General features: G+C 47.4%; 1 protein-coding gene across 1 annotated transcript in view; it reads left to right on the top strand.

The window, feature by feature from the left end:
* The window catches only part of LOC137373409 (uncharacterized), a 114,088-nt gene extending 97,321 nt beyond the window's left edge, over window positions 1-16,767 (top strand). Inside the window, 11 exon segments of the mRNA XM_068038226.1 lie at window positions 4,307-4,476; window positions 4,855-4,971; window positions 5,676-5,824; window positions 5,928-5,998; window positions 6,214-6,417; window positions 6,509-6,641; window positions 7,582-7,847; window positions 8,762-8,844; window positions 12,084-12,296; window positions 12,394-12,469; window positions 15,458-16,767. Coding sequence (XP_067894327.1) covers window positions 4,307-4,476; window positions 4,855-4,971; window positions 5,676-5,824; window positions 5,928-5,998; window positions 6,214-6,417; window positions 6,509-6,641; window positions 7,582-7,847; window positions 8,762-8,844; window positions 12,084-12,296; window positions 12,394-12,469; window positions 15,458-16,767 — 2,792 coding nt within the window.
* Window positions 16,768-24,070: the final 7,303 nt, after the last annotated feature.

Below are 24,070 nucleotides of genomic sequence, written 5' to 3'. Positions count from 1 at the left end.
TATCCCTGCTGCCCTTCTTAAATAAAAGCACAGCGTTAGCTCTCCTCCGGTCTTCCAGTACCTCACCCATGGCTAACGATGATACAAAAATCTCTGCCAGGGCCTCAGCAATCTCCTCCCTTGCTTCTCAGAGGATCCTAGGATACACCTGGTCAGGCCCTGGGGGATTTATCCACCTTAATGCGCTTCAAGACCTCCAACACCTTCTCCTTTGTAATGTTGATATGCTGCAGGATATCGCTGTTCCCTCCCTTGAACTCACTAGCTTCCATGACCTTCTCCGCGGTAAATACGGACGAGAAATATTCATTTAAGACCTCTCCCATTTCCCGTGGCTCCATACATAGATTGCCACACTGATCCTTAAGGGGACCTACTCTCTCCCGAGCTACCCTTTTACTCTTCATATACTTACAGAATCTTTTAGGATTCTCCTTTATCTTATCTGCCAAGGAAATCTCATGGCCCCTTTTCGCCCTCCTAATTTCCTCAAATGTAGTCCTACATCCCCTATACTCCTCGAGGGACTCGCTCGATCCCAGCTGCCTATACCTGACATGCTTCCTTCTTTGTCCTGACCAGACCCTTAATATCCCTCGTCAACCAAGGTTCCCTAAACTTGCCAGCCTTGCCCTTCCATCCAACAGGAACATGCCGGCCCTGAACTCTTCCTATCTCACTTTGAAAAGCCTCCCACTTGCCAGACGTCCCTTTACCTGTAAACAGCTTCTCCCATTCAACGGCACAGTGGCGCAGTGGTTAGCACTGCAGCCTCACAGCTCCAGGGACCCGGGTTCGATTCTGGGTACTGCCTGTGTGGAGTTTGCAAGTTCTCCCTGTGTCTGCGTGGGTTTTCTCCGGGTGCTCCGGTTTCCTCCCACAAGCCAAAAGACTTGCTGGTTGGTAGGTAAATTGGCCGTTATAAATTGTCACTAGTATAGGTAGGTGGTAGGGAAATATAGGGACAGATGGGGATGTTTGGTAGGAATATGGGATTAGTGTAGGATTAGTATAAATGGGTGGTTGATGGTCGGCACAGACTCGGTGGGCCGAAGGGCCTGTTTCAGTGCTGTATCTCTAATCTAAAAACTTTTGAGAGTTCCTGTCTGATGCCATTGAAATTAGCCTTCCCCCAATTTAGGACTTCAACCTGAGGACCAGTCCTATCCTTTTCCATAACTATCTTGAAGCTAATAGAGTTATGGTCACTGGTCCCAAAGTGTTCCCCCACTGACACATCAACCACCTGCCCATCCTCATTTCCTGAGAGGAGGTTGAGTGTAGCCCCTTCTCTAGTAGGGCCATCCACATACTGCTTCAGAAAACTATCCTGGACGCACTTAACAAATTCTTCCCCACCTGATCCCTTAGCACTAAGGCAGTCCCAGTCAATATTAGGGAAGTTAAAATCACCTACTATTACAACCCTATAATTCCGACAGCTATCTGTGATTTCCCTACATATATGCTCCTCCACTTCCCTCTGACTATTGGGGGGCCTATAGTATACTCCCATCAAAGTGATCACCCCTTTCTTATTTCTAAGTTCTACCCATATGGCCTTGCTGGACGTTCCCCCCGGGGTATCCTCTCTAAGTACTGCCGTGATGTCCTCCCTAATTAATCGTGCAACTCCCCCTCCTCTCTTACCTCCACCTCTGTCACGCCGGAAGCATCGGTACCCCGGAACATTGAGCTGCCAGTCCTGTCCATCCCTCAACTATGTTTCCGTAATAGCTATAATATCACAATCCCATGTCTTCTGATCTGATCAGTGGTCAGTGACAGGAGGATGTGACTGCGAGTGAGGCAGGTAAGGGGATTGAGAATGCAGAAGTGGAGGAGGCTCAGCCCTTGCAGTTGTCCAACAGGTTTGAGTTTCTTTCAGCTTGTATAGAGTGAGGGCTGCAGGGTGGAAAAATAAAATTTTCACACAACAAGTGGTTAAGGCCTGGAATGCACTGCCTGAGTGTGTCCTGGAGGCAGGTTCAATTGAAGCATTCAAAAGGGAATTAGACTGTTATGGGGAGAAGGTGGGGGAATGGAACTAATTGAATTGCTCTTTCAGAGAGCCAGTGCAGACACAATGGGCCGAATGGCCTCCTTCTGTGCTGTAACAATTCTGTGATAAGAGAAACCCATCAGTTTCTCCCTGGTCACAGATCCAGAAGCACAGTGAGTGTCCTGAACATTTTTGTACATTCCGCTCGATGTTTCATCCCTGGTCTGAGTTTTTAGTGCTCAATTGAATTTGATGTCCTCCAGTTACTGCCTCACCGACTACTGGAAATAGTTTTTCCTCATTTACCTGATGAAATTTTGAAGTCCTCCCTCTGATCTCCAATGGCCCTTTGTTCTAATGAAAAGAGCCCCAGTTTCTGTAATCTCTCCTGATAACTAAAGCCTCTCTTCCCTGATATCATCTCAGTGAATCTCTTCTGCACCCTCTCCATGGCCTTGACATCCTTCCTGGTTTAAGATCCCAAAGCTTGACCCAACATTCTAATTGCTGCCTAGCCAGTGATTTGTACAGGTTTACATGACCTCTGTCTTTTTGTACTCTACACCCTGAATTATAAAACCTGGGATCCCATATGTTTTTTAATCACTTTATCAACTTGTCCTCCCAATTTTAAAGGTTTGTGTATCTGGACCCCTTGTAGATTTTAGAGACATTAACATAACATGGTTAAAATACATTGACATTACATGTCTGATATAATGTGTATTATGAGAAAGAGAAGTTTAGTCTGATTTAGAAACCCAAACAGGTGCTTCACTGCCGACAGGTCAGCTCATTGGAAACTCTAGTCAGATCAGGGAAAGGACAGGGTTTGTCTGTTATTAACCACAATATAAACTGAAACCCGAGTGTTAATAGAATAGATTCAATTGATGTTTATACTCATGGATTCATGGAATTGAATACAAAAGTAGGGAGGTTATGCTTCAGCTATACAAGACATTGGTGAGACCACATCTGGAGTACTGTGTACAATAATGGCCTCCTTATTTAAGGAAGGATGTAAATGCATTGGAAGCAGTTCAGAGAAGGTTTACGAGACTAATACCTGGAATGGGTGGGTTGTCTTATGAGGAAAGATTGGACAGGCTAAGCTTGTATCTGCTGGAGTTAGGTAACTTGATTGAAACATATAGGATTCTGAGGGGTCTTGACAGTGTGGATGTGGAAAGAATGTTTCCTCTTGTGGGAGAATGTAGAACTAGGGGTCACTGTTTAAAAATAAGGGGTCACCCATTTAACACAGATGAGAAATTTTTTCTCTGAGGGTCGTGAGTCTTTGGAACTCTTCATCACGAGGCAGTGGAAGCAGAGTCTTTGAATATTTTGAAGGCAGTGGTGGATAAATTCTTGATAAGCAAGGGGGTGAAAGGTTATTGGGGTTAGGCGGGAATGTGGCGTTGAGGTTACAATCAGATCAGCCATGATCTTATTGAATGGTGGAACAGGCTCGAGGGGCCGAGTGGCCTCCTCCTGCTCCTAATTCATTGTTGTTCTATAATTGTGAAACTATAAGAAAGAACAGAATTAACAGTAGGCAGGGTAGTTTAGGGATAATGAGAAAATTACTGAAGTAAAGTAACTGCTGGGAACCAGGGAATGTGTCCTTGTAAATCACAGATTAGAGAAATTCCAGCTGTCTTTTCCTCACTTCCAGCAAAACCCAGCAGAGAAGACAAAGAGTCAGGTATCAGAGCTGGATCACTACAGGGTATAACAGATTTTGTTTTCCCCAAAATATACTTTATTCACAAAAACTTGTAAAAAAACAAATTACAAAACAGTTCAAATTTGACATTTCAGAGTGCAATAAAGATCATATTCCTTCGATACAGAACATGAGGTGCCTCACAACTCTTTACTATTCCATTTTATATACAGTGTACATTTGTATTACATAGCAGAAACATCTTTTGGTGCATACAGCCCAAGGGGTTTTTACATGGTTTCCAGCCCCTCAGTAAACTATGGGAGGCAGGCCTTAGACTGTGGCCTTTCCCCATTGAGCTTTTGCGGCAGCTGCCCCAAGCTTCAGTGCGCCCCTCAGCATGTAGTCCTGGACCTGGGAATGTGCTAGTCTGTAACACTCAGTCTTGGACAGCTGTTTGACTGGAGGACCAGCAGGTTTTGGGCAGACTGAAGAGCATCTGTCACCGAGTTGATGGTCCTCCAGCAGCAGTTGATGTTTATCTCGGTGTGCGTCCCTGGGACCAGACCATAGAGCACAGAGTTACAGAGCTGCTCAGAATGAACCTCGACAAAAACCACTGCATCTCTTTCCAGATCTGCTTTGCAAAGACACATTCCAGAAGGTGGTGGACAATGGTCTCTTCCCCACCGCAGCCACTTCAAGGGCAGCATACAAAGGCAGTGAGACCCCGGGGGTGCAGGAAGGATCTGATAGGGAGAGCCATTCTCATCACCAGCCAAGTTACGTCTTGGTGCTTGTTCTGGTGATGAGGCATTCTGCCAAATATCTTTGACAGTCTGCTCGGGGAACTATCCGACAGGATTCACCATCTCCTTTTCCGCAGGACCTTGAGGACGTTATGTGCAGACCACTGCCTGATGGATTGGTGGTCAAAGGTGTTTTTCTGCACAATCTTTTCCATGAGGGACAGATAGTACGGTACAGTCCAACTGAATGGAGCATTCCACGGCAAGGTGGCCAGACTCATCCTTCACAACACCAGGGACAGATCGAACCTCAGCACGTAGTGACACTTGGTGTTTGTGTACTGTTGGTCTACGCACAGCTTGATGCAGCTGCAGACAAAGGTGGCCATCAGGATGAGGGTGACGTTAGGTATGTTTTGTCCCCCTTTATCTAGAGGTTTGAACATAGTGTCCCTGTGGGCGTGGTCTATTTTCGAACTCCGGATAAAGCGGAAGGCGGCTCAGGTGACCGCCACAGCACAGGAGTGGGGCTTGGGCCAGACCTGTACCACGTACATACAGCAACACAGAGAGTGCCTTGCACCTGATGACCAGGTTCTTGCCCACAATGGAGACACAGCGTTGCTCCCCCATGACCAGTTTCTGTTTCACTATGCCTGCTCACTTCTTCCAGTTTTTGGTGCATGCCCCGGCCCCTCCGAACCATATTCCCAGCACCTTTAGGTAGTCTGACCTGACGGTGAAAGGGACAAAGGATCAGTCGGCCTAGTTCCAAAAGAACATAGCCTTGTTCTCGCCACGATTTACTTCGGCTCCCGAGGCCAATTCGAACTGGTCACAGATGCTCATCAGCCTGCGAACAGGCAGCGGATCCAATCAGAAGATGGCGACATCATTCATGTACAGGGAGGCTTTGACCCGAGTGTCTCCGCTGCCTGGCATTGACACTCCTCTAATGCCCGCATCCTTCCTAATGGACTCAGCAAAAGGTTCAATGCAGCAAACAAACAAGACAGGGGAGAGAGGACAACCCTGTCTGACTCCAGATTGGATCGGGAAACTTTCCAATTCCCATCCATTGATGGAGACTGCGCTACTGATGTTTGTGTACAGCAGTTTGATCCAATTGCAGATTCCCTCCCCAAACCCCATTTTGGAGAGCACATCCATCATGTAGGTGTGTAATATCCTGTCAAAAGCTTTCTCCTGGTCCAAGCTGATGAGGTAGGTGTCCACCCCTCCATCCCGTACGTAGGCGATCGTATCCCTGAGTAGCACAAAGCTATCCGAGATCTTCCTGCTGGGTATAGTACAGGTCTGGATCAGGGTGAATCACCAACTCCAGAGCAAACTTGACCCAATTGGTGATGACCTTGGACAGATTCTTGTAGTCTACATTAAGCAGTGAGATGGGCCACCAATTTCGTATTTCCTCCCTCTCCCCTTTCCACTCGTAGATGAGGGTGATGATGCCTTTCTTCATGGATTCTGACATGCTGCTGGCCAGAAGCATCCTCTCGTACACTTCCAGCAGGTCTGGACCAACCCAGTCCCAAAGAGTCAATTACAACTTGACCGGTAAACCCTCACTTCCGGGAGTTTTACTCGTCTCAAATAACCTTTGCCAGCTTGTCCAGAATCTTCTGCATGCTGTCATCTAAGACCTCCGTGACAAAGGACAGGAAGCACTGGGAGGCCATGGGCTTCATGTAATACAGCCCAGCATAAAAGGATCTGCTAATCCTTTGTATGTCAGACTGCGATGATGATACCCAGCTGTCCTCTTCCTTCAGGCTGCCGATTACAGAGCTCTCTCTTTTGGAAGACTAAATCTGAGCACGTCTCGTCCTGCTCCATACAGTGGACTCGACTGGGAGATGATCTTGGAGCCTCCGCAGCAAAGAGTGAGGCCTGCTGGCTCTTCACCTCTTGGAGATCTTCCTTGACCTCGACCCCCATTGACTGCAGCATGAGGAGATTCTGCATTCCTTTCTGGAGTCTGGACATTTCCCTCTGTGTCTCTCACCCTCTGAACCCCTTTTGAGGATGAAGAACCTCTTGATGTTCACCTTGATCGCTTCTTATTAGTGTATCGGAGACTCCAAGAGGGGTTTCACGGTTTTCCAACCTTTATAATCCCTTTTGAGTTCCTCAATGTTTTCTGTGATCAACAGTTTCACGTTCAGCTTCCGTGTCCCCCTGCCAACCCTCTGGTCATCCTGTAAGTGATAGTCTGCCAGTGGGAGGCAGTGGTCAGAGAAGAACACTTGATGTCAAGTGGATCTGACTGTGAATGTACAGGACACAAATAGGAAGTCAATCCTGTAACAGATGGACCCGTCTGGTCTTGACCAGGTATATCTACGCTGTGCACTGTCCGCAGGGTTGCTGAAGACATCATGCATCTTGACATCTTTTACTGTTTCCATCAGGAGTCTGGATGTGGCGTCCATTTGACTGTCAGTCCTGCCGGATCGTCCAGCCGCATCGGTGATGCAGTTGAAGTCACTGTCTAGAATGACCGGCCTGGACGTCACCAGCAGCAGTGGAAGCTGCTGGAAGACGGTCAGCCGCTTGCTATATTGGACCGGGGCGTACACGTTGATTAACCAGAGTTGAGCATTGTTGTACATTATGTCTGTTACGAGGAGGTGACTGCTCACCACCTTCTTAACTTCAGCGATGGTGAAGTTGCCTCCGTGCAGCAGAATATCCTGGGAATTATTTTGCCCTGACCAGATCGATGGCCCGTGGGACCACCATTACGACCATTGCCTGTAGGTGCTGAGGTGAGGTATTCCACACTTCTGCAGAAACAGCAGGTCAGCTTTGACTTTGTCAAGTTTCCCCAAGGTTGAAACACATCATGTACTGGATTTAACACTCTGCACATTAATGGAAGCAATCTTTAAACCCATTAAAACTGTATGTTGCTTACCACACCAGGTGTCATTACCAGTCCCAGTCCTTGGGTATGTTCCTGCAAACCCATAGTGTTCACAAACTGGTGCACAGTTGTTGGGCTCAGAAAACTGTTCTGGTCGCTCACAGGGGGTTTGTTCTGCTGGAGTGACATCGGGGGAGGGGGGGGGGGATCTTGTAGGCAGCGAGGTTTGGACTGTCCATTGCTGGTGGTGTCTTTACCTTCTGTTCCTCCTCAGTTTCCCGGAGCTGGGGTGCACTGGGAGCTTCGCTACTCCCAGTTTCCCGGAGCTGGGGTGCACTGGGAGCTTCGCTACTCCCAGTTTCCCGGAGCTGGGGTGCACTGGGTGCTTCACTACTCCCAGTTTCCCAGAGCGGCCGTGCACTGGGAGCTTCACTATTCCCGGTTTCCCGGACCTGGGGTGCACTGAGAGCTTCACTATTCATGGTTTCCCGGAGCTGGGGTGCACTGGCAGCTTCACTATTCCCGGTTTACGGAGCTGGGGTGCACTGGGTTTCTCGCTGTGCTCTGTGCTTTGGGGTTGGGGTGCACTGGGCCTTTCTCTGCTTCCAGTGTTTCGGTCCTAGGGGACCTTCTCTTTCAGCTCCTTTGTGTTCTGCCGCTTATTTTGCTGGTGTCGTTTTCCTGCCTTTCCTCATCCAATGCGTTGCAGCCACTGTGGTCCCGTTTCAGACATTAGCCTCCTCTTGCCACTGGTTCGGGTGGTGGCCTGTTCCCTTTTCTGGGCCTCCTTCATGGTTTTCCTCTTGACCACTTGTCACTCACCCAGTTGTCCCTCTGCTGGCTCCTCCTCCATTGATTCTGTCTGCTGAGGAGGAGGAGACTCCGAGCACAGGGTTGGTGTTTGGCAGCTTGCTGCAGCTCCCTCTACTTGTTTTCCTTAAACAGATCTTCCTCGCTGGGGGGCGCTCGGTGGGGGGTGGGTTGCTGGTCTCCTTCACAGCACCAGCCATGTTGGTCGTTCCAGCCTCTTGCCCCTCCTTGGTTCTCACCGCCTGTGTGTTACATCAAATCACAGTCGGGATCATGTGTCTATGAAGGGAGGTTGTTGTCCTGTCTAGACCACCCTGAATTCCCTGTTCCAACACTGTCAGGAATAGGAGGATGTGAGAGGAGCCTCAGGGCATCAATCTCATTGACCCTGTAAACTAGAGGAGCACAGGAGTGGGAGGAGGCCATTCAGCCCCTCGAGGCTGTTCTGTCATTCAAGCACATCATGACTGATCTGTATCTCAGCTGCATTTACCCAGTTTGGTTCCATAATCACTTAACCTTACCAACAAAAATATATCAACCTCAAGTTTTGAAATTCATTTATCTGTCTCTCACTCCCCTCAATCTTTTTGTGTCTGTCTCCCCAGTTCCCTGACCTGACTCCATTTCTCCTTCATTTGCAGACCTCTCTAACCAGTCCCATTTCTCCTTTCTCTACCGATGCTACCTGACCAGTTCCCATTTGTCAGCAAGGACTCAGTTGTCAGTACACTCCCTGATAAGTCAGAAGGAATTCTGTTCAAGATTCACTCAAGGCCTCGAGCACAAAATTCTAGGCAGGCACTACAGTGCAGGACTGAGGGAGTGCTGCACTGTCGGAGGTGCCGTCTTTTAGATGGGACGTTCAGATGGGACTGAGGCCTGGCCTGCCCCCTCAGGTGGATGTAAAAGATCCCTTGGCACTATTTCAAAGAAGAGCAGAGGGATATTCCCCGTGTCCTGGCTAATATTTAGCATCACAGAGAGAGATTATTTGGTTATTATCACAATGCTGTTTGTGGAATCTTGCTCTGTTCAAACTGACTACTGCAATTCTGACATTACACTGATCATACTTAAACTACTTCATTGGCTGTTAAGCACATTGCAATGGCCTCTGGTCATGCAAAACACGAGAGAAATTCAAGAATAAAAACAAAATGCTGGAAATACTCAGCAGGTCTGGCAGTATTTGTGGAGAGAGAAGCAGAGTTAACGTTTCAGGTCAGTGACCTTTCATCAGAAATTCAAGGCTGTCCATTTCTCCCCGATTTACAGATGCTCCTTGATCAGTTTCCAATTCTCCTCCATTTACAGACAGTCCCTGCCCAGTCCCCATTTCTCCTTCGATTAAAAAGGCTCCCTGACGAGTTTCCAATTCTCCTCCATTTACAGACACTCTCTGACCAGTTACCATTTCTCTTCCATTTAGAGATGCTCCTTGCCCAGTCCCCATTTCTCTTCCATTTAGAGATGCTCCTTTACCAGTACCCATTTCCCTTCCAGTTAAAAACGCTGCCTGACCAGTCTCCATTTCTCCTCCATTTACAGACGTTCCCTGACCAGTCTCCATTTCTCCTCCATTTACAGACGTTCCCTGACCAGTCTTCATTTCTCCTCCATTTACAGACGTTCCCTGACCAGTCTTCATTTCGAGGGGAGCTAATGTAACCCCACTATTTAAAAAGGGAGGTAGAGAGAAAGCAGGGAATTATAGACCAGTCAGTCTGATGTCGGTCGTGGGAAAAATTCTGGAGTCCATTATCAAAGATTTTATAACAGAGCACTTAGAGAACAGTGGTAGAATCGGGCAGAGTCAGTATGGATTTACGAAAGGGAAATCATGCTTGACAAATCTACTAGAATTCTTCAAGGATGTGCCTAGTAGAGTTGATGAGGGGGAGCCAGTGGGTGTAGTTTATTTGGACTTTAAAAAGGCTTTCGACAGAGTCCCACATAAGAGATTAGCGTGTAAAATTAAAGCGTATGGGATTGGGGGTCGTGTATTGCGATAGATAGAAAATTGGTTGGTGGACATGAAACAAAAAGTAGGGATAAACAGGTCTTTTTCCGAGTGGTAGGCAGTGACTAGTGGGGTACCGCAGGGATCGGTGCTAGGACCCTAGCTATTCACAATATATATTAATGATTTAGATGAGGGAACTAAATGTAATATCTCCAGATTTGCAGATGACACAAAGCTGGGGGTGAATGTGAGCTGTGAGGAGGATGCAAAGAGGCTCCAATGTGATTTAGACAAGTTGGGTGAGTGGGCAAATGCATGGCAGATGCAGTATAATGTGGATAAATGTGAGGTTATCCACTTTGGTAGCAAAAACAGGAATGCAGATTAATATCTGAACAGCTATAAACTGAGAGAGGAAATGTGCAACGAGACCTGGGTGTTTTCGTATACCAGTCGCTGAAGGTAAGCATGCAGGTGCTAGAGGTGGCAAAAAGGGCAAATGGTATGTTGGCTTTCATAGCGAGAGGATTCAAGTACAGGAGCAGGGATGTCTTGCTGCAATTATACAGGGCCTTGGTGAGGCCACACCTGGAATATTGTGTGTAGTTTTGGTCTCCTTATTTGAGGAAGGATGTTCTTGCTATCGAGGGAGTGTAGCGAAGGTTTACCAGATTGATTCCTGGGATGGTGGGACTGACGTATGAGGAGAGATTGAGTTGGTTAGGATTATATTCACTGGAGTTCAGAAGAGTGAGGGGGGATCTCATAGAAACCTATAAAATTCTAACAGGACTTGACAGGGTAGATGCAGGAAGGATGTTCCCGATGGTGGGGGAGTCCAGAACCAGGGGTCATAGTCTAAGGATATGGGGTAAACCTTTCAGGACTGAGATGAGGAGAAATTTCTTCACCCAGAGATTGGTGAGCCTGTGGAATTTGATACCACAGAAAGCAGTTGAGGCCAAAACATTGTATGTTTTCAAGGACTTAGATGTAGCTCTTGCGTGTAAAGGGGTCAAAGGATCTGAGGGGAAAGCAGGAACGGGTTACTGAGTTGGCTGATCAGCCATGATCATAATGAATGGTGGAGCAGTCTCAAAGAGCTGAATGGCTCCTATTTTCTATGTTTCATTTCTCATCCATTTACAGAAGCTCTCTGTCCAATCCCTATTTCTCCTCCATTTACAGACATTCCCTGACTAGTCTTGATTTCTGCTGTATTTACAGATGCTCCCTGACTAGTCGTGACTTCTCTTCCATTTAGAGATCCTTGCAGACCAGACCCCATTTCACCTCTCTTTCGATAACCTCCCTGACCAGTCACCATTCCTTCTCCATTTAAAGACACTTCCTAACCAGTCTCCATTTCTCTTCCATTAAAGACGCTCCTGGCCTATTCCTCATTGTTTCACCATTTACAGATGCTCCCTAACCAGTCTCCATTTTTCCTCCATTTAGGGACGCTCCCTGACCGGTTCTATTTCTCCTCTATGTACAGTCGCTCCCTGACTAGTCCCCATTTCTCCTTCATTTAGAGACGCTCCCTGACTAGTCCCCATTTCTCCTTCATTTAGAGACGCTCCCTGACTAGTCCCCATTTCTCCATTTAGAGACGCTCCCTGACTAGTCCCCATTTCTCCTTCATTTAGAGACGCTCCCTGACTAGTCCCCATTTCTCCTTCATTTAGAGACGCTCCCTGACTAGTCCCCATTTCTCCTTCATTTAGAGACGCTCCCTGCCTCTCCTGGATTTTATCACAGTCTCGGCTCATTGTTGAGATTAGGTCCGGAGGGAAGCGGTGGAAGCCGCGGCTGGGGGTTGATCTTGTTGTTTGTTGTAATCCCGCTGTTGAGATTGTCTCCTGGCTCCACACTCGGTGTATCTGCAGCCTGTGATCCCCGGGCTTTATTAAACCACCTCCCTCTCACCTGCTGGAACCACGCTCTCTGCCGACAGCGCATGCTCAGCTCACACGGACCGCCCGGCTGATTGACGGCAGCTGCGGGCCAATCGGAAGAACGGGGCGGAACTGGATGTCCAAACGGGCTCTGTGCCTTCAACCAATCGAAGCGACGGAGGGGCGGAACTGGATGTCCAAACGGGCTCTGTGCCTTCAACCAATCGAAGCGACGGAGGGGCGGGACTGGCGTCAGGAAGCGGGCGGCAGCGCCCCTGGTCCTCCAGTCCCGCCCTCTGGTCACTGACCCGAAACGTTAACTCTGCTTCTCTTTTCACAGATGCTGCCAGACCTTCTGAGTGGTTCCAGCATTTCTTGTTTTTATTTCCGCCCTCTCATTCTATTGGTCCAGAGCTGCCATCAATCACCCGGACGTTCTGAGCAGGTGGGAGACACAAGTACCGAGTGCGCATGCGCGGTGCGAGCCGGTAAGCGGCGGGGAGGTTTCCAGTTCCGCGTCTGCACCGAGCGGGGCGGCAGCTGCGGGGCTTCTCCCGGTGACAGGCCCGGGGTTAATGGCCGCCAGATTTCCAGCTCTTTTGGAGGAACTCAGGATTAATAAACTGAAACATCAAAGGACAAAACTATAAAGGAAACTGAGCTCAGTTATAAAGGAGCCTGGGGGAGGGGAGGGAGGAACCATTTGGGACACAGCACAGGGCAGGAGGTTCCCCATCCCCCACTCCCTGGTTCCACAAAGACTCCCCTTGGACTGGGCCACACCTGGGCAGGGCTGGCTCAAGGTGCAGGAAGCTGCTAGGCTGAGCTGTGGACTGGGAGGAGTGGGGGGTTTGACTGACAGGCCTGGGGAGGGGGATATCAGGGCAGGTACACACACTGCTCTCCCTTTTCCTCCTGGCATGTTTTACTGGAGTTGTGTTGCTGAGTGTTTCTAAACTCTGTCTCCCTATCCCAGTGATATCGGTGGATTGGAGGTTGTTGTGAGTGTTGGACTATATTGCTTCTCATTCTCCCGCTTTCTCCCACACCCAGTTCCAGGCTGCAGGCTCCGGCGGCTCGATGTGTCTGAAACATTAACTCTGTTTCTGTCTCCACAGTTGCTGCCTGACCTGAGTATTTCCAGCATTTTTTTCTTTTTAATTCAGATTTCTAGCATCTGGAGTATTTTGCTTTTGTTTTTTTATTGCTCACAAAACTGAGTTGAGAAGCGCGCACACCAATAAGAACCAATTTGTATCGGGGTGAGTGTTGGATGTGGAAGTCGGTCCCTGACCTGTGTAGGTCTTTTTTGTTGCATCGGTTTGAGATGGAGGAGAAGCTGTTGGGTTTAACGCCAAATACTTCTGAACCCAGTTGGGCCCAACAATTGCCAATGTGAGGTTGTCAGGGGAGGTAGATTCCAAGGAAGATGAGGTTGCTAAGCTGACAACAACTACTCCATGTAAAAGTGTATTGTTTTCGTAACAAATATTGCTGTAGAGGCTTTTAAACCATTTTACATATACAGTTTTTTTTACTTCATGATTATAGAAAGAATTATAGAAGGTTTAAGGCACAGAAAGAGGCCACTCGGCCCATCATGTCTGTGCTGGCCAAAAAATGATCCACCTATTCTGATCCTACCTTCCAGCATTTGGTCCGTAGCCCTGCAGATTACGGCACTTGAGGTGCATATCCAGACTCCTTTTGTATGAGTTGAGGGTCTCTGCCTCAACTACCCTTTCAGGCAGTGAGTTCCAGACCATCACCACCTTCTTGAACTGCTGCAGTCTGTGTGGTGAAGGTGATCCCACAATGGTGTTAGGGAAGGAGTTACAGGATTTTCACCCAGTGATGATGAAGGAACGGTGATATATGTCCAAGTTAACATCCACTTGTATTTATGTTGCGCCTTTAATGTAATAAAATGTTCCAAGTCTGTTCACAGGTGTGTTATAAATCAACATTTAACACTGAGTCACATAAGGAGATATTAGGGCAGATGACCAAAGCTTGATCAAAGAAGTGTCTGAAGCACGGAAGGTGAGGTAGAGAGGCGGAGAGGATTAGGGAGGGATTTCCAAAGCTTATGGTCTTGGCAGCTGAAGGCCTGGCCACCAGTGGTGGAGCAATGAAAATCGGAGATGCTCAAGGTGCCAGAATTAGATGATCCCTGATCTCTCGGAGGATTGTAGGGCTGGAGGAAATTATAGAGATAGTGAGGGGTGAGGGCGTGGAGGGATTTGAAAACAAGGATGAGGATTTTAAAATTGAGGTGCTGCTTAACTGGGAGTCTGTGTAGGTCAGCGAGCACAGTGTTGATGGGTGAACAGGACTTGGTTTGAGTAAGGCCACTGGCAGCAGAGTTTTGGATGATCTCAAGTTTCCAAAGTGTAGAATGTGGGAGACCGGCCAGGAGTGTGTTAGAATAGTCAAGTTGAGATGTAACAAATGCATGGATGTAAGTTTCAGAGGCAGATGAGCTGAGGCAGTGGCGAAGTCGGGCGATGTGACTGAGGTGGAAATAGGTGGTCTGAGTGATGGCACGGATATGCAGTTGGAAGCTCATCTCGGGGTCAAATATCACACCAAGGTTATGAAAGGAAACAAGAAATGCTGGAAATACTCAGTAGGTCTGGCAGCATCTGTGGAGAGAGAAGCAGAGTTAATGTTTCAGATCAGTGACCCTTCTTCAGTTCTGAAGAAGGGTCACTGACCTGAAACGTTAACTCTGCTTCTCTCTCCACAGATGCTGCCAGACCTATTGAGTATTTCCAGCATTTCTTGTTTTTATTTCAGATTTCCAGCATCTGCAGTATTTTGCTTTTAATAAGTTAATGAAGGGTCTGGTTTAGCCTCAGACAGTTGCCAGGGAGAGAGATAGAGTCGGTGGCTAGGGAGTGGGGTTTGTAGCAGAAACTGAAGACAATGGCTTCAGACTTCCCAATATTTAATTGGAAGAAATTTCTGTTCATCCAGTACCGGATATCAGACAAGTCAGGATGGTGTGTGACATGGAGCGAAACTTGGAGGTGATGATGTTGGCATACATCTGCAACCCTGGTCCTTCTAGATGATGGAAGTTAAAGGTTTGTCAAAGTTATAGTCGAATTGTACATAGATAAAATCTCTCTCCTCTCCCTGCCCCTCTCTCTCCTCCCATAGGGGACAGAGTCTTGTGTAGGTTAACACTTGTTAGCAGGTTCCCTTCCCTGAAGGACGTTAGTGAACCAGTTGGGGTTGTTCATCAATCCAGCAGCTTTTATGGTCAAATTTTCCTCTTGTCAGCCCCACAAATTACCAGATTCATTCAGCTGCATTTCATAACCTGCCTTTATTTTTTTGTGGGTGTTCTCTCACTTTTTTCTGTTTGAATTAATTTTGCAGGGTTTTTGAAGAGGAGGAATTGCAGCCGTAAAGTGCAAAGCAAACGTCCGATCAGGATCTCAAAGAGGTGCCAAATTTATCATAACCAGAATTTCACCGGATTTTGAACGTGAAAAGAAAAAGCACCAATCACAGTGGGGAGAAACTGTACACGTGTTCTGTGTGTGGATGAGGTTTCAGCCGATCATGTGGCCTGTTGAAACACAAGTTCAGTCACACTGGGAAGAAACCATGTAAATATGGGGATTGTGGAAAGAGATTGAATTATCCAGTTGAGCTGGAAACTCAGCGACGCAGTCACACCCTGGAGAGGCCGTTCACCTGCTCTGAGTGTGGGAAGGGATTCACTCAATCATCTGAACTGCTGGTACACCAGAGAGTTCACACTGGGGAGAGGCCATTCACCTGCTCCAAGTGTGGGAAGGGATTCTCTACTTCATCCCACCTGCTGGTACACCAGAGAGTTCACACTGGGGAGAGGCCGTTCAACTGCTCAGAGTGTGGGAAGGGATTCACTACTTCATCCGCCCTGCTGACACATCAGCGAGTTCACAATGACGAGAGACCATTCAGTTGTACTCACTGTGGGACTGGGTTCAAGCGATCATCTGAACTCACCGTACACCGGCGCACTCACACTGGGGAGAGGCCATTCACCTGCTCCGAGTGTGGGAAGGGATTCACTACTTCATCCAATCTTCTGACACATCAGCGAGTTCACACTGGGGAGAGACCATTTACCTGCTCCGAGTGTGGGAAGGGATTCACTACTTCATCTGAACTGCTGACACACCAGCGATTTCACACAGGGGAGAGGCCGTTCACCTGCTCCGAGTGCGGGAAGGGATTCACTCGGTCATCCAACATGCTGAGACACCAGCGAAGTCACACTGGGACGAGACCATTCAGCTGTTCAGAGTGTGGGAAGGGATTCACTACTTCATCTGAACTGCTGACACACAAGCGAGTTCACACTGGGGAGAGACCGTTCACCTGCTCTGAGTGTGGGAAAGGATTCAGTACTTCATCCGATCTGCTGACACACCAGCGAGTTCACACTGACGAGAGACCATTCAGGTGCACTCACTGTGGGACTGGGTTTAAACGATCATCTAAACTCAGTGAACACCAGCGGATTCACACCGGGGAGAGGCCATTCAGCTGCTCAAAGTGTTGGAAGGGATTCACTACTTCATCCGCCCTGCTGAGACATCAGCGAGTTCACACTGGGGAGAGGCCTTTCACCTGCTCAGAGTGTGGGAAGAAATTCATTCAATTATCCCACCTTCAGAAACACCAGCGAGTTCACACTGGGGAGAGGCCGTTCACCTGCTCAGAGTGTGGGAAGGGATTCACTCAGTCATCCGACCTGCTGAAGCACCAGCGAGTTCACAAGTAACTCTGGGATGAGATATCTCCGGCACATATCGGATTTCCAACATTGGGGTTTCGGAAATCCACCATTGCCTTCTCCCTTTCCGACCTTAACCAAAGGACCGGCTTTAAAAACAAAACAATTGTCAGTTCCAATTTTTTTTTTAAAGCCAGCCAACCACAAAGCTTTTCTAACCTGTCTTCAAGTCGTCTTTATTTTTATCGTCTTTCACCTCAGTGGAAATGAACTCCAACCAGGAAAGCAAGTGGGTGAAACTGCATCCTCCTTCACAACTTCAGTGTGTTAGTCTTCTGTAAATGGCCAAAAAGGAGGTGTGTGTCTATATACAGACCAATTCCCAATGTGTGTTTTTACCTTCATGGGATATCTTAGCAGAGACCACCTGAGAACTGACACAGCTCACTTGACATGGCTTAAAATGAATGGTGCAGGATCAATAGCTGGCAAATCACTGGTCTGCAGCAAAAACATTGGTCAATAGGAATTTAAAACTCGCTTCCATTTATACAGCAGTGTGTCTGAAGTAATTTCTGAAAACCCTGCACACACTGGTTACTGCATGTGAATATCCTGCAGTGAGCATGAGCTGTATAAACTGAATATGTCCTGTGCTTTGCAGCAACTGAAGTGATCTGGAATTTCCACTTATCAGTTTACTCAGGTGTATGGCTGAATTCCATTCATTGTTCATCTCCACTTTCACTGTCTACTGACCCAGTCACACTGTAAACCTTGAGTCAGTGTGAAGCTGTCTTTTACACCATAGTGATGCAAGGCAAGGAGTATAACTCTGGCCATCTTTCTTCAATGTGTGGTTTGGCATTGCTTAAGATTATCTGGAAACATCTGTCCTGCACCACAAGTGCTGTGCATCGGCTACAGTGTAACTATCCTGTGAGATCTCTGCAGTCACTATAAATGGTCACTGGGCTTCTGAGGCTGATGGCACAATACTCTGTACATTTATGAATATGTATATACAGAGTGCTGCCTTTCTCCAAGCCCACACAATAGTTATTATTTTCAGCTCACCTTGCTGTTAAATGCAGCTGCCACTGCACCAATTGATGCAGTAGAACAGGAGCCAGAGTGTTCATCACTGTTGGGATATACAGCTGTCCATTGGACCTGCTGCATTGTCACAGGGTCATTACCAAACCTTTGAGCCTGATTTGGGGATGATGCAACAGAACCTCAAACTTATTACTGTAGAGGTCATTGTCGGCTGTCCCTCGATTCTAGGATGACGTCTACTCAAGGTCACGCGTTTCTGCCGTGGGTCTTCAGGTGACTGATCAGGCCGATTCTCGACCTGCAGATCTTTGAGCACACGGGGCAGGACGTCCCATGAGGTAGTGGGGCCCGGAGTGCAGGATTTGCTTCCTAGAGGTACAACACTAATCTCATTACTTTTTCACTGTCACTATCAAGATCCGGTAAAATTTTTACGTTGCATAATATTTGGACCCTTTTGAAGAGGAAAAATTGCATTCGCGTTTAGTTTTCATTAAGGTTACGATGAGATCTGTGCTGAAAACCAGATTATTTTAGTTTAGTATCTTTATATTGTGACTAATTATTTTCAATTATAAAATCTACCATGATTCATGATATTTAAAAACAAGCATTCTATCTATAGAGGCACCACATTTGCTAAAGTTAATAAGGTATATTTTCCATTTTTGTGCTTGGAGGTAAATAATTGAAAGAAAATTGGGTCGGGAGTATCACATGCTTCTAACAGGATGTATGTGATATTCCTGTCCATTTAAGTTAATGGACAGCGAATTGGTCAGGCTGCATAACTGACATACAATCCTCCCTCCCTGGTTTTGCTTTCAGCTTTGTTCAGGTGATTGTGTAGGTCACAGCACAAAGTAAGAAAAAATACCCCACTTATGTTCAAGTTTCTGGATTGTCAGTGTCTCATAAATGTTAACTTTTTATTCATTTATATACCTACTGATTTGTTATGTACACATAGCTTTCCATTAAATTGGACACATCTTCACAGAACACCTTGTACATGAGCAATCTATAAGTAGACAGAAACAGGACATTTAGAATGTGAAGCTCTGTAAATCCAATTATCCGCAGTTTCATGAAATTGTATTCTGAGAATTTTATTCATTACGTATGCAAAGTTGTACGAAATTACCATTACTCAACCAGTTTGCTTCAATAACAGTTCTATAATTGCATGATTCTTTGTCAAAAAAGATGTAATCTGACGTTTTTGTCCTCGGCCACTAATTTTCAGACTTTTGGTCTTTGGCCATTCTCACCCCTGCGTTTGTTACATATTTTGTGAAATACTCTCCCTATTAGTGCTCACCTGCTGGATAACTCTGATTACATTTATATGTGTTTAGACATGTTTATAAAGTGTCTGTGTGCCCAGATTTAACTAAGTTATGATTTGTAACCAATAAATGATGTTTTGGACATGACTTGTAGTCTGGTATCCTGGTGATTTGTCAAGAAAGATTTAATTCACTCACTCAGCAGCTGGAGAGGAACCAGACTGAGATTTAATGAACATAAGAAATAGGAGCTGGAGGAGGCCATTTGGCCCTTCGAGTCTGTTCTGCCATTCACCAAGATCATGGCTGATCTTCTACCTCAACTCCACCTTCCTGCACTATCCCCATATCCCTTAATTCCCTTAGTACCCAAAAATCTATCAATCTCTGTTAAATATACTCAATAACTGAGCATCCACAGCTCCCTGGGGTGGACAATTCCAAAGATTCACAACCCTTTCAGTGAAGAAATTTCTTCTCATCTCAGTTCTAAACGGCCAATCCCTTATCCTGAGACTGTGACCTGGTGTTCCAGATTCCCCGGCCAGGGGGAAATATTTTCTCAGCACCTACCCTGCCAAGTTCCTTAAAAATTTATGATGTTTTCAGTTAAAACACCTCTCATTCTTCTAAACTCAAGGGAATTTAGGCCTAGTCTACTCAATCTCTCCCCATAGGAGAAGATGGATCATAGTGGGGGTGCTGTAGCATAGTGATTATGTTACTAAACTAGTAATCCAGAGGCCTAGACTAATGATGCAGAGACATGAAATCAAATCCCACCACGGCAGCTCAGGCATTTAAACTCAATTAATTAAATAAAGCTGGTATTTTTAAAAAAAAGCTAGTATCAGTAATGGTGACCATGAAACTACTGGATTGTCCTAAAAACCCACCTGGTTCACTAATGTCCTTTCGGGAAGGGAATCTGCCGTCCTTACCCGATCTGGCCTATATGTGACTCCAGACTCTCAGAAATGTGGTTGACTCTTAACTGCCCAATAAAACAGCCGAGCAAGCCACTCAGTTATATTCAAGGAGGTGGCTCCCAACCACGTTCTCAAGGACAATTAGGGATGGACAACAAATTCTGGCCTTTCCAGTAATGCCTACATTCTCTTAATAAATCAAACAATCATTTCATCCTAGGAACTCATAACTGGGCATCCATGAGACACTGTGGACCATCAGCAACAGCAAAATTGTATTCAACCACAGTCTGTAATCTCATGGCCCAGCATATCCCACACTCTACCATTACCATCAAGCCGAGGGATGAACCCTGGTTCAATGAAGAGTGTAAGAGGGCACGCCAGGAGAAGTAACAGACATAGCTAAAAATGAGGTGTCAAACCGGTGAAGCGACAACACAGGACTACATGCATGCCAAACAGCAGAAGCAGCATGCAATTGACAGGGCTAAGCAATCCCACAACCAACGGATCAGATGCAATCCTGCCACATCCAGTCGTGAATGGTTGTGGACAACTAAACAACTAACAGGAGGAGGAGGCTTCACAAATATGCCCATCCTCAATGATAGGGGAGCCCAGAAGATCAGTCGGCAGCATTTGATTGAATGTGGCATCAGGGAGCCATAGCAAAATTGGAATCAATGGAAAACATGGAAAACTCTCCACCAGTTGGAGTACTACCTAGCACGAAGGAAGATGGTTGTGGTTGTTGCAGGTCAATCATTCAGTCCCAGGACATCACTGTAGGAGTTCCTCAGGGTAGTATCCTAGGCACAACCATCTTCAGCTGCTTCATCAATGACCTTCCCTCCATCGTAAGGTCAGAAATGGGGATGTTCACTGATGATTGCACAATGTTCAGCACCATTCACGACTGCTCACCTACTAAGCAGTCTCTGTGTCCATATGCAGCAAGACCTGGACAACATTCAGGCTTGGGCTGACAAGCGGCAAGTAACATTCGCGCCACACAAGTGCCAGGTAATGGCCATCTCCAACAAAAGAGAATCTGACCATCTCCCCTTGACATTCAATGGCATTACCATCGCTGAATCCCCCACTAACAACATCATGGAGGTTACCATTGACCAGAAACTGAACTGGACCACCCATATGAATGCTGTGGCGACAAGAGCAGGTCAGAGGCTGGGAATTCTGTGGTGAGTAACTCGCCTCCTGACTCCCCAAAGCCTGTCCACCATCTGCAAGGCACAAGCCAGGAGTGTGATGGAATACTCTCCACTTGCCTGGATGGGTGCAGCTCCAACAACACTCAAGAAGCTCGACACCATCCAGGACAAAGTAGCCTGCTTGATTGGCACTCCATCTACAAACATTCACTCCCTCCACCACCGACGCACTGTGGCAGCAGTGCGTACCATCTACAACATGCACTGCAGCAATGCACCAAGGCTCCTTAGACAGCACCTTCCAAACCCTTGACCTCTACCACCTAGAAGGACAAGGCCAGCAGATGCAAGGGAACACCATCTATCTTCTCTCCATCTTTGGCCTCCTTGTCTCGAGAGGTGGTCAGTGGTTTGTGAAGCAACGCCTGGAGTGGCTGTAAAGGCCAATTCTAGAGTGACAGACTCTTCCACAGGCGCTGCAGGTAAAATTGGTTGTTAAGGCTGTTACACAGTTGGCTCTCCCTTTGCGCTTCTGTCTTTTTTTATTCTGGGAACACCACCACCTGCAAGTTCCCCTCCAAGCCACACACTATCCTGACTTGGAACTATATCGCCGTTCCTTCACTGTCGCTGGGTCATAATCCTGGAATACCTTCCTAACAGCACTGTGGGTATACCTACCCCACATGGACTGCAGCGGTTCAAGAAGGCAGCTCACCACCACCTTCTCAAGGGCAATTAGGGATGGGCAATAAATGTTGGCCTGGCCAGCTACGCCCACATCCTGTGAAAAATTAAAAAAAGGAATCACACTAGTGAAACTTTGTTGCATTCCCTCAAGGGCAAGTATGTCCTTTCTTTGCTAAGGAGACCAAAACTGCACACAGTACACCACGTGGAGCCTCACAAATGCCCTGTATAATTGTAGGAAGTCTTCTTTACTCTTATGGCTGCGTTTGCTAACCATGCAACCATTAGATGGTGCAGTACTGGCACGTCTGCAAATGCAACCTCAGCGATTGAAACGTCACTGCGACATCTCAGGCAACTGCCAGTAATAAAGATGGCATTGATTAAACAAAGTGATTGATGACAACGCTACGTCATCAGAATGCGCCGCGGTGCGCACATGCGCGCACGGTCTCGGGCCCTCTGCGCATGCGCCGCGGTCCGGATTGCCAGGACCAGTTTGCGCATGCGCAGATGACGTCGCGTAACGTCATCTTCCTCGGGGAACACGCTGTTGGCCTTTGCGCATGCGCAAACTGATCCTGGCCATCCGGACCGCAGCGCATGCGCAGATGACCGGAGCCCGTGTGCACATGTGCGTCAATCTTCCGAAAGCTTCGGCGCGAGTTTTTGAAAATGGAAGGAGGAGAGGTTTCGTCGGTCATTTTATTTCAATTATTTAGTCATTTTGGACATTTTCTTCATTTTTATTAGACAGAGGAGATTGTTCCAAGGTAAGTTGCTCTGAAAATACATTTCAAGGGAGGGAAGGGAAGGGAGGGGAGGGGAGGGAAGGGAAAGGAAGGGAAGGCAGGGAAAGGAAGGGAGGGGAGGGAAGGGAAGGGAGGGGGAGGGAAGGGAGGAGAGAAGGGGAAGGGAGGAGAGAAGGGGAAGGGAGGAGAGAAGGGGAAGGGAGGAGAGAAGGGGGGAAGGAGGGAAGGTAGGGGGAAGGGAGGGGGGAAAGGAGGGAAGGGAAGGGAGGGGGGTAAGGGAGGGACGGGGGGAAGGGAGGTCAGGAGGGAAGAGGAAGGAGGGCGAGGGGGAGGACACAAGGACTGGCTGATGAGATGGAGCCAATTAATTTGCCCAACAATTGCCCGGAAGCACCTTCGGATGGAGGTGGCCACGCGCTGGACATCAGTCGCGTGCCACAATCCATGGATCCTGAGCGTTTCATCCCCTAGCCTAATGATCTGATGGACCATACATACACCTGCCTGTTCAAAGCTCCACTTCCCCCATCTGCGGTACCCTCTCCTTGCTGTTCAGTTACACAGTCACCTGTTCCTGCACCCATCCAAGCAGTGCACGTGGACACACAGCCACATGTTTCCCCATCCGCCCTTGAAACAACCATGCAGAGCCTTGTGAGACTCCACAATTGCCAGCTGCTGCCTGTCAAGTAGAGAAGGCGTCCAAAGGGGTCAAGCACTTGGGGAACATTCAGCAAGGAGAGACTGAGCACTAAAAGAAACAAGCATGCCGTGTCCAGTGGCAGCACAAATGTGAATGCACTTGCTGCGTACACAACTGGTGAGGTGGGAGTGCAGCCACACCATTCTCCATCCTCAGTGTTGCTTTAAGGCAAAGGTAGATAAGAGTGAAAGAAATGGAAGATGATGCTGATAGTAGTAGGCAGGATTAAATGGGAATGGATGGGAAGACGCATGAGTAGCATAACCACTAGCAGGGAACAGCTGGGCTAAATGGCCTGCTTTATGTTCATAGTCCAAAAGAAATGTGCTTCTTTTTCCAGCACCCTCACATCATTCATGTTTTCCCTGAGAGCAGCATTGAACCATCACGAGATAGGGGCAGTAACATCATCCTGACTCCTACAGCTGAGGTGGGTACTAAGTGATTCATTGGCCTATACTGCAGAGCATAAAGCATGCGCAACAGTAATTTCATTGGAGGGAGGGAAGCTCTGACTCTGATTTGCTTTTCTTCTTTTCATGTAAAACATGCCGTCGAGAAATCAATCCTCGAGACGTACGGTTAGCATTCAAGCAACGAAGGCAACTGGATCATGCTGCGGAGCTGGTCACGATGTGGAAAGGAACATTGCATTTATGGATGAATTGGGAATGCACATTGGGATGCGCTTGGGGAACATTCACCAAGAATAGACTGAGCTCAGACTCTTGTGACTTTGCCTTCTTCACATGGA

Source organism: Heterodontus francisci, chromosome 9 (genome assembly GCF_036365525.1).
Source record: "Heterodontus francisci isolate sHetFra1 chromosome 9, sHetFra1.hap1, whole genome shotgun sequence".
Lineage (NCBI taxonomy): Eukaryota > Metazoa > Chordata > Chondrichthyes > Heterodontiformes > Heterodontidae > Heterodontus > Heterodontus francisci.
This window is presented reverse-complemented; position numbering and strand designations above follow the sequence as displayed.